The sequence below is a fragment of the Euleptes europaea genome, chromosome 1, assembly GCF_029931775.1.
Source record: "Euleptes europaea isolate rEulEur1 chromosome 1, rEulEur1.hap1, whole genome shotgun sequence".
Lineage (NCBI taxonomy): Eukaryota > Metazoa > Chordata > Lepidosauria > Squamata > Sphaerodactylidae > Euleptes > Euleptes europaea.
This window is the reverse complement of record NC_079312.1, coordinates 17,351,430-17,367,972: the sequence shown is the minus strand read 5'-3', so window position 1 is coordinate 17,367,972 and position 16,543 is coordinate 17,351,430. Positions and strand designations below refer to the sequence as shown.

The 16,543-nt window shown below is 47.2% G+C and overlaps 1 protein-coding gene across 1 annotated transcript in view; it reads left to right on the top strand.

Annotated features, from left to right (window-relative positions):
• The window catches only part of NOTCH4 (notch receptor 4), a 31,798-nt gene extending 16,469 nt beyond the window's left edge, over positions 1-15,329 (top strand). Inside the window, exons 15-21 of the mRNA XM_056845702.1 lie at positions 901-1,313; positions 4,836-5,159; positions 7,614-7,777; positions 9,359-9,581; positions 11,846-11,936; positions 12,068-12,124; positions 15,232-15,329. Coding sequence (XP_056701680.1) covers positions 901-1,313; positions 4,836-5,159; positions 7,614-7,777; positions 9,359-9,581; positions 11,846-11,936; positions 12,068-12,124; positions 15,232-15,270 — 1,311 coding nt within the window. The 3' untranslated portion in view covers positions 15,271-15,329. The remainder of the gene's footprint in view (positions 1-900; positions 1,314-4,835; positions 5,160-7,613; positions 7,778-9,358; positions 9,582-11,845; positions 11,937-12,067; positions 12,125-15,231) is intronic.
• Positions 15,330-16,543: the final 1,214 nt, after the last annotated feature.

The window sequence follows — 16,543 nt, the reverse complement described above, 5'->3', positions numbered from 1 at the left end:
ACTGAGAGACACTGTCCTTCAGTGTTACTCCTCTGAAGATGCCTGCCACAGCTGCTGGCGAAACGTCAGGAAAGAAAATACCAAGACCACGGTCACACAGCCCGGATAACCTACAAGAACCAATGAACTCTGACCGTGAAAGCCTTCGACAATATACTATACATGGTTGGTTGTGAGGATAAAATGGGAGAGCAATGTCCTGAGCTCCGTGGAAGAAGGGCAGGGGGAAAACACACTTAAATGAAAAGTACTACTGTAGATGGGCCAATGGGGCCCTGCATGGTATACGATGGTGGTGGTGGTGGTGGAGAACGCCATCAAGTCACAGCCAGCTTACGGTGACCCTGTAGGGTTCTCAAGGCAAGAGATGTTCAGAGGTGGTTTGCCATTGCCTGCCTCTGCGTCACGACCGTGGTATTCCTTGGAGGTCTCCCGTCCAAATACTGACCAGGGCTGACCCTGCTCAGCTTCCGAGAGCTGATGAGATTGGGCCAGCCTGGGCCATCCAAGTCCGGGCTGGTATAAAATAGCTTTTTTAAATTCAGAGAAAAGAGGAAGAAGAAGAGGAAGAAAAGTTGGTTTTTATATGCCGACTTCCTCTATCACTTAAGGAAGAATCAAACCAGCTTACAATCACCTTCCCTTCCCCTCCCCACAACAGACTCTCTGTGAGGTAGGTAGGGCTGAGAGAGCTCTAAGAGAACTGTGACTAGCCCAAAGTCACCCAGCTGGCTTCATGTGGAGGAGTGGGGAAACCAACCCAGTTCTCCAGATTAGTGTCCGCCGCTCCAAACCACAACTCGTAACTACTATACCATGCTAATCATGGTTTCTGATTGTGCTGTGACTCAAAATTAGTCCCCCCAACCCCCCCAAAATAAACCTTCTTTCCCTACTTAGGGTTATGATGGAGCCACCTGCGACCTGCATGCTCCTCGGTGCGGGATCCTCTATTGCCACAATGGAGGGGTCTGCATTTTCCATCCGTCCGGACTCCAATGCCTCTGCTTGGGGGGGTTCTCCGGACCAGACTGCCGCCTGCCCCAGTGCTCTTCCAGGTCCTGCCCTGCTTCCAACACTACCGTTGAATGCCAGCAGGTGGCAGGAGATGGACGTTGTGACCGAATCTGCAGCTCCCCTGAAAACTACTGGGATGGGGGCGACTGCTCCCTAGGGGTGCTAGATCCCTGGGTCGGCTGCCCCAAGCAGGACATGTGCTGGACAACTTTCCGGGATGGACAATGCCACCATCCTTGCGATAACGAGGAGTGCCTGTTCGATGGCTACGACTGCAGCCGACAGATGCGGTGCAAGTGAGTGGCCACCCAGGGGTATCACAGAAAGGGTTGCCTACAGGCTTGGAGAAAAACACCCTGGCACTTTAATAGAGGCTTAATAGGCAGAAATGGGCCACTGAAGCTTTTCATGGACAGCATCCCATTGTGTGTGTGTGTGTGTGTGTGTGTGTGTGTGTGTGAGAGAGAGAGAGAGAGAGAGAGAGAGAGAGAGAGAGAGAGAGAAGTGCCGTCAAGTCCTTCGGACTTATGGCAACCCCAGCAAGGGGCTTTCAAGGCAAGTGAGAAGCAGAGGTGGTTTGCCATCATCTTCCTCTGCAGAGTCTTCCTTGGTGGTCTCCCTTCCCTGCTTAGCTTTCGAGAACTGACGAGATTAAGCATCTATATTTCTGTAGCTTCTCTGTCTGTCTATTTCTCTCTCTATCTATCTGTCCATCAGTCTATCCACCCATCCGTCTGACTGCCTGTCCGTCCATCTATCCATCTGTCTACCCATCTGTCTATCTATCTGTCTGTCCGCCTGTCCCTTCCTCCCTCCATCCCTCCCTCCCTCCCTTCCTTCCTAGAAGGAGTGGGATCTTTAGAAGAGTAGAAGGAGTGGGATCTTTAGGTGGGAGTGACCATGTTCTCCTGGAGTTTGTTATACAGCAGAAAGGAGAAGCAAGAAATAGTCAAACATGTATTCTAGACTTTAGGAAAGCTGATTTCAGTAAATTTAGGGAACTACTAGGTGTGATCCCGTGGGTGAGAATATTGAATGAGAAGGGAGTACATGAAGGATGGGAAATTCTTAAAAGGGAGATATTGAAGGCACAATTTAAATCAGTTCCCACGAGGAGAAAAAAATGGTAGAGGTTTGAAGAAACCAGGGTGGATGTCTAAAGAACTTTTGGTTGAGATAGGATTTAAGAAGGGCATGTACAAGAAATGGAAAAAGGGAGAAATCAACAAAGAGGAATTCAAACAAGTAGCCAACCCACGCAGGGATAAAGTCAGGAAGGCTAAAGTGCAGAATGAGCTCCGGCTAGCCAAGGAAGTTAAAAAAAAAGGTTTTTTGGTTATGTCCATAACAAAAGGAACAGCAAGGTAACGATCGGGTCATTGTGTGGAGAGGACAGTGAGTTATTAACAGGGGAGGCAGAAAAGGCAGAATTACTTAACTCCCTTTTTGTATCAGTCTTCTCCCAAAAGGGGAATAGTGCTCAACCTGGGAATAATGGAGCAGAGGTTGCACTAGGGGAATTACAGCATAGTATAGACACTGAGCTAGTACGGGAATACCTGGCTACTCTTGATGAATTCAAGTCTCCGGGGCCTGATGAACTGCATCCAAGGGTGTTAAAAGAACTGGCTGAAGTGATTTCAGAACCACTGGCAATAATCTTTGAGAATTCATAGAGAACAGGAGAAGTTCCAGCAGACTGGAGGAGGGCTAATGTGGTTCCCATCTTTTGAAAGGGAAGGAAAGAAATCCCAAACAATTATCGCCCAGTCAGCCTGACATCAATACCAGGTAAAATACTAGAGCAAATAATTAGACAGTCTGTAAGCACTTAGAAAGGAATGCCGTGATCAATGACAGTCAACATGTGTTTCTCAAAAACAGGTCATGCCAAACTAATCTCTTTTTTTTTTGATAGAGTGACAAGTATGGTAGATGAAGGGAATGCTGTAGATGTAGTGTACCTTGATTTCAGTAAAGCCTTTGATAAAGTCCCCCATGATCATCTTGAAACAAAGCTAGTAAAATGTGGGCTGGACACTGCTACTGTTAGGTGGATTGGAAATTGGTTGACCAACCGAACCCAAAGGGTGCTCATTAATGGCACAACTTCATCCTGGAGAGGAGTGACCAGTGGGGTACCACAGGGGTCTGTCCTGGGACCGGTACTATTTAATATTTTAATAAATGACTTGGATGATGGAATAGAGAGCATGCTAATCAAATTTGCAGATGACACCAAGTTAGGATGGGTAGTTAATACCCCGGAGGATAGGGTCAGAGTTCAGAATGACCTTGATAGACTGGAGAGCTGGGCCATAAGTAATAAAATGGATTTCAGTAGGGAGAAGTGTAAGGTACTTCACCTAGGCAGAAACAACATAAGGTACAGGATGGGAGATAGTTGGCTTGACAACAGTACGTGTGAAAGAGATCTGGGAGTCTTAGTAGACCACAAACTGAACATGAGTCAACAGTGTGATATGGCAGCTAAGAAGGCCAATGCAATTCTGGGCTGCATCAATAGGAGTATTGTGTCTAGATCAAGAGAAGTAATACTACCACTGTATTCTGCATTGGTCAGACCTCACTTGGAATACTGTGTCCAGTTTTGGGCTCCACAATTTAAGAAGGATGTTGACAAGTTTGAGCGGGTCCAGAGGAGGCCGTCCGTAATGGTCAGAGGTCTGGAATCCATGCCCTATGAGGAGAGACTTAGGGAGTTGGGTTTGTTTAGTTTGGAGAAGGTTGAGGGGAGACATGATAGCCATGTTTAAATATTTGAAGGGATGTCATGTTGATGAGGGAACTAGCTTGTTCTCTGTTGCTCCAGAGACTAGGACACGGAGTAATGGATTTAAACTAATAGAAAAGCGATTCCACCTAAACATGATGGTGAGGGCTGTTCAATAGTGGAATTCACTTCCTCGGAGGGTGGTGGAGTCCCCGTCTTTAGAGGTCTTTAAGCAGAGGCTGGATGGCCATCTGTCGGGAGTTCTTTGATTGTGGGATCCTGCATTGTGGGGCGAGGGTTGGGGTCACTGGGGATGTGGGGGGGGTAGTTGTTAATTGCCTGCATTGTGCAGGGGGTTGGACTAGAAGACCCTGGTGGTCCCTTCCAACTCTATGGTTCCTTCCTTCCTTCCTTCCTTCCTTCCTTCCTTCCTTCCTTCTGTCTATCTCCATCTGTCTGTTTGTCTGTCTGTCTGCCTATCTATCGCTGTCAAGTCGCAGCCAATCTGGCAACCCCACAGGGTTTTCAAGGCAAGAGATGTTTAGAGGTGGCTTGCCATTGCCTGCCTCTGCGTAGTAACCCTGGACTTCCTTGGTGATCCTTGGTGGTTTCCCATCCAAGTAACAACCAAGAACAACCCTCCTTAGATTCTGGGATCTGACAAGAAAAACCAGGCCAGCCTGGGCTATCCAGGTCAGAAACTATTCTTGCTGCTCACTCATAGTTTATAGTGTAGCAGGCCTTGTGTATGTTAGTCTGTGTTCACATACACATCACTTACACATTACCTTATGGTGGACTTAAGGGAGGCTTGGAGGATGACTGATTGGGGTTCCCCTTCTAGAGCGTGCCATTCAGCCTAGGGTTGCCAGTGCCAGGTTGGGAAATACCTGGAGATGTTTAAGGCGGAGCCCGAGGAGGGTGGGGTTTGGGGAGGGGAGGGACTTCAATGCCAAAGAGACCAATTGCCAAAGCGGCCATTTTTCTCCAGGTGATCTGATCTCCATTAGCAGGAGATCTCCAGCTGGTACCTGGAGGTTGGCAACCCTAATTCAGCCACCTCTGTGCCTGTTCTTCTCCTCAGCCCTCTGTATGAGCGATACTGCTGGGACCACTTCTCTGACGGCTACTGTGATGGAGGCTGCGACACAGTCCTTTGTGGCTGGGACGGGGGAGACTGCTGGCCTGCCTCCGTGGAGGGCCCAGCGTTGGGCCTGGTGATTCTCCTACCCCGAGAAGGGCTGCCCCAGTTCCTGCGCTCCCTGGCTGTCGCTCTGCGTGGGGCGCTGCGGCTTCAACGGGACCCTCAGGGGAGAGAGAGAATTTACCCCTACACGGGAAAAGAAGAGCTTGGAACCAGCAGCAACTGGACAGGGGCAAAGGAGAAATCTGCTGCCGAGACCATCGGGTAAGAGAAAGGCCCTCGCTCTGTACGGACAACTCGATTTGTCTGCCCCACACGATCCTTGCCAGAGGCACATAAATGAAAGAATATACCGTTAATGAGCACATACAAAACAGCTTTATGTTTCCACAGTGGTACTTTTTCTAAGTCATTTTGACCCAGGACTTAGGCTGTAAGCTCTAGGCTCAGAGCCAAGAGCCCTTTGGCTCACACCCCTGTGTCAAAATGACTTAGAAAAAGCACCACGATGGAAACATAATGCTGTTTTGTATGTGTTCATTAATGGTATAGTCTTTCATTTATGAACTTTTAAACAAAAACTGTGACATAAATCATGAGCTAGTGTACAAATGATATACTTCAGATAACATTAGACAAGACAAGGTTTCACGATTTCTCCTTGTTTCACTGCTGCTGCTTCAGAGGTCTGTCAGGTGAATCTTAGCTGCTTCCTTAGAAGTCTTACTGATTCTGATCCCTGTTTACCAAGAACATTTTCAGTGAAACCTTGACAAACCCCCCTCCTTCGGGCTCATGTCTCTTCTCTCGCAAAGGTCTTTGTCAAGGTTTAACTGAAAATTTTCTTGGTAAACAGGGGTCAGAATCACTAAGACTTCTAAGGAAGCAGCTAAGATTCACCTGTGAAATTTAAAGAGACAGACTTCTGAAGAATCAGCAGTGAAACAAGGGCCATTTATGTGGGGTCGATTTTGATGCTTGCTCAAAGTTCCTTTTAAAATCTGACCTTTAAAATGCCTATTCACAGTCTTGATGCAAGAGGAGAAAGTCAAACAAATTCCACCCCCCCACTCGCCTGCTCCTTTGTTCCTTCGTTTGCATAGCAATTAGCAATCGTCCTTTGCAAAGCTAACCCGTGGCTGTGATTCTCCATGCTTCCTTGAGTGGGATGCTTCGAGGCAGGGATGGAGCAAATAACAAAGGTCGCATTAAAGGGGCTCTTAAGAAATGCGAAGCAGGTATGCGCTGGCTTCAGTGACTTCTGGAATTACGGTTCAGCGTGAAGAACTCAACAAAATATGCGGGGCACTTCAGCCTGGAACGCGCTGCTAATTACCAAGCATAAACAGCCAAGGAGAAACCACAAAACCTTGTCTAATGTTGTCTCAATTATCTCATTAGTACGCTAGCTCAAGATTTATGTTACCATTTTTGTATAAAAGTTCATAAATGAAAGAATACACCATTAATTAACACACACAAAACAGCTTTGTGTTTCCATAGTGGTACTTTTCCCAGGTCATTTAGTCCTAGGTACCACTCCCCTCTTTATCTTGTTAGGCAATTTAAAGATGCTGCTGGGCCAGGCAGCAGCATCAACCAGCCACAACCCAGGATATCTTTATTTTGTTTGTTTCTGTCAGCTTTTATTTTATATGTTGAAATCTGATGGGTTCGTATATCTTTCTGTGAGCCGTTTTGGATCACTTTGGTGAGAGAGGTGGCACTCAAGTGCTATAAGTAAATACATAAATTGTCCTTTCATGTTTCAGCACAAGCTTTTGGCAATTTTTCACTTTCCTGCACACTTTTTAGAGCGGCAGCATAGTGTAGTGGTTAAGAGCAGTGGTTTGGAGCAGTGGATTCTGATCTGGAGAACCAGGCTTGATTCCCCACTTCTCCGCATGAGCAGCGGAGGCTAATCTGGTGAACTAGATTTGTTTCCCCTTTCCTACACATGAAGCTAACTGGGTGACCTTGGGCTAGTCACAATCTCTCCGCTCCACCTAACTCATGGGGTGTCTGTTGTGGGGAGGGGAAGGGAAGGTGATTGTAAGCCGGTTTGATTCTTCCTGAAGTGGTAGAGAAAGTCTGCTTATAAAAACCAACTCTTCTACTTAGCACAAGCGCTGTGCCAGGCATAAAGCCAGAATCTTTTCTTGAGGGTTCTCTAGAGGGTTGCTACCTTTTTAAGGGCAGGCATTCTGTGATTTTGACAGCTGTATTATATTCAACAGGTGACTCAGAGAGAGCCAGTGTAGTGTAGTGGTTAGAGCATCAGACTAGGATCTGTGAGCCTTGGGTTCAGATCCTCACTCTGCCAGGGAAGCTCGCTGGGTGATCGGGGGCCAGTTCACACACTCTCTGCCTACCCTACTTCATAGGGTTGTTGTGAGGATAAAAATGGAGGAGTAACAATGCAAGTGACTTTGGATTCCTATTGGGGAAAAAGGCGGAGTATAAATGAAAAAGCAGGAATGCAACTCATCAATCTTCCCCTAGATTTGCCTTGTTGGAAAAGGCCATGCTTGTTGAATCTGCCTGTTATCTGGCTGCAAAAATCACAGGAACATAGACAGACCAAAAAATAAAGGTGGCAACCCTAATATTCTAGAGCTTTCTATCCCCACCCCACACCCCACTACCTTCTTCCTGACCTAGCTTTCTAGCGACTCATTCCCTGACGACAATGTTACCTGTTTGTCTTGTATATCATAGGTTTACCGTTTTCCTGGCCATGGATGAGAATCTGTGCTCAGGGCTGTGCCCCACGTCCCCCAAATCTGCCCTGAATTTCCTGGGGGCCTTAGCAGCCAAAGGGACCCTCGAATCCCTCATTCCCTACACGGTGGTAGCTGCCTGGATTGAGTCTGCGAAAAACGGTACACGGGGACTGGAACTTCAGTTTTCTCTGAGAGCAAATTGAGGCTGCAGGGCTTGATCTCAAGAGTTTGGTTCTGGGACTTGTTTTTAGGGCCTCAGGTTGCAATTTCAGGGCCATTATCTAGTACACACACTGGTATGGCTTCCCTTAAGTACTGCAATAGCCACTACATATGTAAATTGGAGAAATGCTGGCACTAATAACACAACTACATTTTACATCTGGGCATAGTTGAAGAGAGCGGTTGTGGTGTAGCGGTTAAGGTGTCTGACTAGGATCTGGGAAACCCCGGCTCAAATCCCCACTATGCCAGGGAAACCTGCTGGGTAACCTTGGGCCAGTCACACACTCTCAAACACGACCCTAGCAAGTATTGTCAAGAATATGTAAGCATGCTATAATATTATGACAGGACAGCTGGTTGAGAAGGAGCTGTCAGTGTGATTAGATCCACTGAATCTAGCTGATGCAAGGGGTTTTTAACGACTTGCACCAGCAGGGTGGACTGGATACAACCAGATATGGCCGGCAGAGTGATGCAATGCTGCAGGTGGCCAGGTAATTATCTGGGGAAGCTATATGTATAAAAGCCTCTGAGGCTCAGTGTTGGTGGAAATGTATAATGCCAAGCCAGAGGCTATGCTGGAGAGAACTGTAAAGTGTATACTGGATTTGATGCACTGTAAATAAAGACAAGCACTTTTGTAGCAGCTACCGTCTGGTGGAGAGTTCTTGGACCTACTGATAAGCACGCTGTACTCGCGATAAGTATTTGGATGGGACATCTCCAAGGAATACCAGGGGTGTGACGCGGAGGCAGGCAATAGCAAACCACCTCAGAACATCTCTTGCCTTGCAAACCCCATTCTGGGATATATTCAGCTTTATATTGCAAGAAAGCATTGTGTTTTAATGGAATTAGTTGGTCCAGTCCCATTAACTCTCTCAAAAGCATGCCACAATGTTGTTTTCCACACCTCCTGTGTTAACTATAGATGTTTTAGATTTGGGATGCTGACTTTACCAGCCTCTGCTCTTGTGCTTTTAACAGCTGCTCAATATGCTGCAGGTAAAAAGCATCACTTAATGATTTCTACAGCTCCAGTTTCCGTTAAAAGCACAAGGTTCACCCTCAGCAGCAGCACCTTAACATTCCTCCACAAGCCCTAACATTCAGGGCTTAACATTCAGGGCCCTAACATTCAGGTTTTTTCTAGAATCATGTTCCATGGAATCAAGCTGAGGTAAAAAAAAAGAAGAAAAAATTGGGTGAACGGCCACAACAGTTTTAGAGTTTTAATTTGGAAGCGAAATCAACCACAATTTAAATTTTGTGAACTTTTTTCCAGCTCAGATAAAGAATACATCCAAGTTTCCCTCAGCTTTTTCGATGACAGCTTCCCACAAGCACATCCCCAGGCATCACTAAGCCTTCTAATATCATTATCCTTCTGCCCACAGGCTTGAACTTGCTTAACACCCTAGAGAACCCTGGGAAATGTAGGCTTCTCAGCGTTAGTAGTGTAGTAACAGATAAGGACAAGGCCCACATTTCACGCCCTCTGCTTCCCACCTTTAGATCCTCAGGCCTCAGTTTCCCGTTTTCCCGGCCCTCTTATTTACTGTGTGGTGGCCGGAGTTGCGGCAGTTGTGCTTGGCATCTTTTTGGGGGTGTGGAGGATCCGCCGGCCCCAACGGCGGGAACACGGCTTGCTCTGGCTTCCACCTGGATTTGCTCCGCAGCAGGGCAAGAAGCGGCGATGCCGGAGAGAACCTGTGGGCGAAGATGCAATCGGACTGAAGTGAGTATAGAGAAAGATAGCCTGTGTGATCGTCCTTGCAAAGAGCCCCTCGGCCTTGCTAGATATAAGAATACAGAAGTAATAGCAATGTTTGTTGTATCACGCCTCAAAAAATTCAGAGCACATCACTTGCATTGCCTTGGTTAAGTCTTACAACGTTCTTGCAAGGTAAAGCTGGAGAGGAAAGATGTCTGAATATGCGGTGATGGCAAAACTCACTCATTTAGTAAACAGAAGACCGATGGGAGAATTTCAGAAAAGATAGAAGTGGTAGGAGCCCCATGGCGCAGAGTGGTAAAAGCTGCAGTACTGCAGTCGAAGCTCTGCTCACGACCTGAGTTCGATCCCAGCGGAAGTTGGTTTCAGGTAGCCAGCTCAAGGTTGACTCAGCCTTCCATCCTTCCGAGGTCGGTCAAATGAGTACCCAGCTCGCTGGGGGTAAAGGGAAGATGACTGGGGAAGGCACTGGCAAACCACCCCGCAAAACAAAGTCTGCCTAGAAAACGTCAGGATGTGACGTCGCCCCATGGGTCAGGAATGACCTGGTGCTTGCACAGAGGACCTTTACCTTTTTAAAGCTGGAGAGGAAAGATGTCTGAATATGCGGTGATGGCAAAACTCACTCATCGAGTAAACAGAAGACCGGTGGGAGAGTTTCAGAAAAGATAGAAGTGGTACTTTGATTATGTTTAGTTACATTTTTGATTGAATGGTTTTGATTAGTAAACTGAATAATTTTAAGTAGTTAGGTTAAACGGGAATAAAAAAGAAATAGCAAGCAGGTTAAGTAACAGCATTGTGTAAAAAGGTAAAGGTAGTCTCTTGTGCAAGCACCGGGTCATTCCTGACCTATGGGGTGACGTCACATCCCGACGTTTCCTAGGCAGACTTCGTTTACGGGGTTGTTTGCCAGTGCCTTCCCCAGTCATCTTCCCTTTACCCCCAGCAAGCTGGGTCCTTCTTTTACCGACCTCGGAAGGATGGGAGGCTGAGTCAACCTTGAGCCGGCCACTTGAAACCAACTTCCGTTGGGATTGAGCTCAGGTCTTGAGCTCTTGACTGCAGTACTGCAGCTTACCACTCTGCGCCACGGGGCTCCTACAACATTGTGTAGGGCTGATATAAACATAAATTTTACAAAATCGTTTTAGTAACGTTAAAAATTGACTAACGAATAGATCAAATAAAAACGGCTCTATAACAGCTGTTCACTGCTTAGAACTGTAAATTTAAGATAGGCATAATATAGAATATTGAGGCAACTATGTTGTTCTATGACATTTTGTTAAATCATGACAAAGTGCTCCAAATATTGGTTTCCTTGAAACAATGTAATTTCTGGAATGTGTGTGTTGCATGTATTTTCAATTAAAAAAAAAACATTCTTGCAAGTTAGAGTGGTTCCTCAGTGGAACAGGCTTCCTCGGGAGGTGGTAAGCTCTCCTTCCCTGGAGATTTTTAAGAAGACGTTAGATGGCCATCTGTCAGCAATGCTGATTCTGTGACCTTAGGCAGATGATGAGAGGGAGGGCATCTTGGCCATCTTCTGGTCACTAGGGGTGTTGGGGGGGGGGAGGTAGTTGTGAATTTCCTGCATTGTGCAGGGGGTTGGACTTGATGACCCTGGTGGTCCCTTCCAACTCTATGATTCTATGATTCTAGGTAGTTCAGGATGATTATCCTGAGAGAACCAGTGTAGTGCTGCGTTGCCTACCAGCCTGTTTTCCGCTGGCACAAAATATATAATACATCAGCCTATGTTAGGTGATTCTGGTTGTTCTGCTGATGAGGAAAACAAGTGAGGATGGCAGGCGGGGTTTATGAAGCCAGCATGGTGCAGTGGTTAAGAGAAGACTCTAATCTGGAAAAGGGCATCAGGAAAAGAGGAAGACCCAACAAGAGATGGACTGACTCAATAAAGCCTTCAGTTTGCAAGATCTGAGCAGGGCTGTCAAAGATAGGACATTTTGGAGGACTTTCATTCATAGGGTCGCCATGAGTCGGAAGCGACTTGACGGCACTTAACACACACACACTAATCTGGAGAACCATGTTCGATTCTTGCTCCTCCACATGAAGCCTGCTGAGTGACCTTGGGTCAGTCGCAGTTCTCTCAAGAATGGAGGAAGACAGGAAGAAGCAGTTTGGTGGATTGATCCGAGAGACTGGGAGAACCTTATATGCCTGCTGCAGATTACCTATCAAGCATCCTGTGTATTACTACCTTTTGTTTTCTTTTGTTCCCCCCTGCCGTTTCAACGCAGGCCAAGGAAGTCAGGTACTGAATTTGTAGAGGATTCTGATATGTGTTCAAGCCCCCACTTCGATGGACCTCTCAGCCTCGAGAATATCAAGGTATTCTGTGTTCTGCCTTGAGCCGCAATAAGAAACGTAGACTATAACAGAAGCAAATAAATAAACAGCTCTGCAGTTCTGGTTATGCACCAGAGCAGGTCTCACAACCTCTCTCTTTTTTTTTAAAGCAGGATGATCCTGATTCCATTTCAGACCAAAATCAAGACCAGTCTAGGACAAAGAAACAAGTGCAGTCAAACAAGCTGACCTCAGCCCAGGAGAAGAATGCCAAGCTGAAGGATGTCAAAACTCAAGGGTCAGGTACATAAAGAGGTCTGCCTTCCTGGCAAAACAGAGAGTCCCGCCTCTGCAAAGGAAGGAGAAAATACAGGGATGTGCCAACCATAGGGCTGATGTCATGTCAGAAAAAGCTTCCTGTCAGATTTTGACTCATGGAGGCATTGGAAGGAGGACACATTTTCTTGGTAGCCAAAAGGCTACAATCAGTGGGAGAGACTGCACATAGAATCATAGAGTTGGAAGGCTCCACACAGAGGCCATCTAGTCCAACCTCCTGCTCAATGCAGGATCAGCCTCGAGCATCCCTGATAAGTGTTTGTCCAGCCGCCGCTGAAAGACTTCCAGTGAGGGGGAGCTCACCACCTCCCTAGGCAGCTAATTCATCTTCTGTTCTTCGTAGCTCTGGAGGTACTTTGCAGTTTTTTTCATGGTGAGCAATTTTCTGCTCTCCCCATCCACGAGTGTCTTCTTTGCTTGAGCCTACAGTATTACAGTATACAGTCTGTAAGCTTCTTTCCTCTAATTTAGACTTACTTTGACCACATTTTTATGTTGTAGGTAGCTTCAAGTGGGTAAGCCTTGTTCGTCTATAGTAGAAGAGCAAGGTTTGAATCCGGTAGCCCCTTAAAGCCCACAAGATTTCCAGGCTATAAGCTTTTGAGAGTCACAACTCCCTTTAGCAGATTGGTCAGGTATCGGACAAAGGGAACTTTGATTCTCGAAAGCTTATACCCTGGACTATAATTAATATAATGGATACTGATCATGACGTTTATCTATTCTCTCCAGGATCAAAGGAGCAGGCCTATTATATTAGGTGCTTTGGAACACAGGCAGGACAATGCTGCTGCAGTTGTCTTGTTTGTGGGTTTTATGTAGCGAGGGCGGTACACAACGAGGGAGACTGAGTCCGGGTACAACATCTTTATTCCAGGAAACCGTAATGGCAAACTGGGAGCAAAGCCCAATCGCCCTACTTTTATGCCTTCAGATAGCCCGCACTTTTCTCCCCTCTTGTGCTCTAATTGGTGGGTTCAAACGGTGCTCCAATAGGACTATTGGATGGACTATCAGTTCTGGGTTCCCGCTGTTCCCACTTAACTCTCTAGGTTTATTGCATACATAACAGTGGGCTTCCTAGAAGCACCTGGTTGGCCAAGGTGTGAACAGAATCCTGGACTTGATGGGCCTGGGTCTGATCCAGCAGGGCTTTTCTTATGTTATTATGGAGGACGGGGCTATTAGTGGTTACTGGTAAAAATGCATACTAGTTGTGATGCACACCTATTCTCTCCAGGATCAGAGGAGCAGGCCTACTATATTAGGTGCTGTGGAACACAGGCAGGATAAAGCTGCAGCAGTCATCTTGCTTGTGGGCTTCCTAGAAGCACCCGTTTTGCTACGGTGTGAACAGACTGCTGGACTTTATGGACCTTGGTCTGATCCAGCATGGCTTTTCTTATGTGTTCTTATAAAAACTTTGTTGGTCTTTCAGGTGCCAGCAGACTTGAATGTTGCTCATATGTTTTATCTATATAATTTGTGCTTATGAGAAGGGTAATGGGCAACAGGGCTCCGAGCCAGTGTGATGTAATGGATAGAGTAGCTGACAAGGGTTTAAATTCCCCACTTCTACCATAGTAGCTGTCTGGGTGACCATGGGCTCGTCCCAAACTCTCAGCCTGCCCTACCTCACAGGGTTGTTGTTGTAAGAATATGGAGGAGGGGAGAATGTGGTTTTAAGCCGTTTCGAGTCCCAACTGGGGAGGAAAGTGGAATATATTTATGCCATTAAAGGGTATTGGTATCGGAATACAAACAAATAAAATGCACGCGTCGCTCTTCTCACTCCCCTTACCTTCCACCCTTTCAGTTTGTGGTCTGACCCCGCTGATGCCTTTGGCCCACACTCCTATATCAGAAGCGGAGGAGTCATGGGCAGACAGACAAGAAGAAAACTCCGGAGAGACGCCCCTTCACCTCGCAGCCCGATACTCCCGCGCCGATGCCGCCCGAAGACTCCTGGCGTCTGGGGCCGATGCCAACGCCCGTGATCAGTGGGGCCGGACCCCTTTGCACAGCGCCATAGCAGCGGATGCATTGGGTGTATTCCAGGTTAACAAGGGCGGGGAGAGGGAGGGGAGTTCTAAGTAGAGGATCTGACTATGATGAGTCTTCTGTGATGAGGCTGGAGAGGAGATGAACGGCTGGCTCAAATTTGACACAGGCCCTTCCCCCCCCCCCCCCCGAAGCAAATGAAATATTTACTCATGGTTCATTGACGGAGCCCTGATACAAAAGGTTAATAGTAATCAGAAAGTATCCAAAAATCAACAAAACAGCATGGGGAGAACTTTACAGTATATTACAATATCTCTACAGTATATGACTGAGAGCCAGCGTGGTGTAGTGGTTAAGAGCGGTGGTTTGGAGTGGTGGACTCTAATCTGGAGAACTGGGTTTGATTCCCCACTCCTCCACATGAGCGTCGGAGGCCAATCCGGTGTAACCGGGTTGGTTTCCCCACTCCTCCACCTGAAGCCAGCTGGGAGACCTTGGGCTAGTCACAGTTCTCGTAGAGCTCTCTCAGCCCCACCTACCTCACAGGGTGTCTGTTGTGGGGAGGGGAAGGGGAGGTGATTGTAAGCCTGTTTGATTCTTCCTTAAGTGGTAGAGAAAGTCGGCATGTAAAAACCAACTCTTCTTCCACGTCTTCTTCTATTACAAGTTAAATACGCTCAGTTTTTTACCCAGCTGGGTAACCTCACCCTTTGGTTATCCTTCCCTGCTCTTCCAGATCTGCTCACAGATCCAATTAGGCTTTGTGAGATGAATTTCACCCAGGCCTTTTAAAACTGTTTGCACTAACAAGGTAAAAATCCTCTTTCCTCAGGACCGTGTGTAACACTGTGATGTTGAAGGAGGTACCGTAAAGCCCCAGAATATGCCACTGAGCACAGGACTCCACTCCCCTGTCTTTCATTTATTTAGAAAAGAACCCGGTACTGACAGCAAGATTGTTCTCAACAGATTCTTCTCCGGCATAGACAGACAGACTTGGACGCCTCCGCGCACGATGGGTCCACCCCGCTAATCCTGGCCACGCGACTCGGGGTCGAAAATATGGTGGAGGAGCTGGTCGCCAATCGTGTAGACGTCGGGGCCACGGACAAGAGAGGTAAAAGTGGGCGGATAAAACAAGGAGCTCGCTCGGTGGCGCCGTAAAGACCGACGCAATTTATTCCAGTGTAAGCTTTTGGGAATCAGAACTCGCTTCCTTAGATGCACCAGATGCCTTCTGCCCTGCCCCACAAGTGTGGGAAACGTAGGGCACCCCAGCATTTTGAAATCCACTCCCTTAATCGTAAGTAAACCTATAGCTTAAAAAAATGACTAGCAAGGGCCATAGTTCTGCCTTGCACAGCATGTGACCCCACCCAACATACACACCAAATGCCCTTCACCAGCCTCATATTATACGTGAATAAAATAATAAAAATATTGTGGCCTGGCAAGAAATTTACAAACCTGTTCTTTATAAGGCAGTGTGGTGCAATGGTCAAAGTGTCAAATTATGATCTAGAAGACCCAGGTTCAAATCCCGCCCCTAGGGTTGCCAGGTCCCTCTTCACTACCAGCGGAAGGTTTTGGGGGGCGGAGCCTGAGGAGACCGGGTTTGGGGAGGGGAGGGGCTTCAATGCCTTGGAGTCCAATTGCCAAAGTGGCCATTTTCTCCAGGGGAACTGATCTCTATCAGCTGGAGATCAGTTTGTCATAGCAGGAGATCTCCAGCTAGTACCTGGAGGTTGGCAACCCTACCCACCCACCCCTTGCCTTGATTCTCATTCACAACTGATTCGCCTTGTTCACAAACAGGAAAATTCTTGCTATAGGGCAACAAAAGTATTATTTCTGGATGTCGCTTTTATGGCATTTCAGAAATAAAAGGTATCTTTCATGGGCCTCGCTCATTATCCATAACAAATTTAGCCCCCAGGACTTCCAACCATGGCAATCTTGTTTTCAACATTCTGCAGGAAAGAGCGCCCTCCACTGGGCTGCGGCCGTCAACAACGAGCGCGCCACCTTCGTCCTCCTCCGAAACGGAGCCGATAAGGATGCCCAGGACAATCGGGTAAGTTGCTCCTTCTCAAAAAGGATACGGTGCAGTGGGAGAGACTGAAATGAGCCACTCAAATGATCAGGGGGCCACAGTGTGGTGTAGTGATGAGGGGGGGGCATCTTGGCCATCTTCTGGGCGTGGAGTAGGGGTCACTGGAGATGTGGGGAGGGCTCCCCTCCCAACACTGTGATTCAATGACCTTAAGGGGATGATAAGAGGGCATCTTCTTGGGCATCTTCTGGGC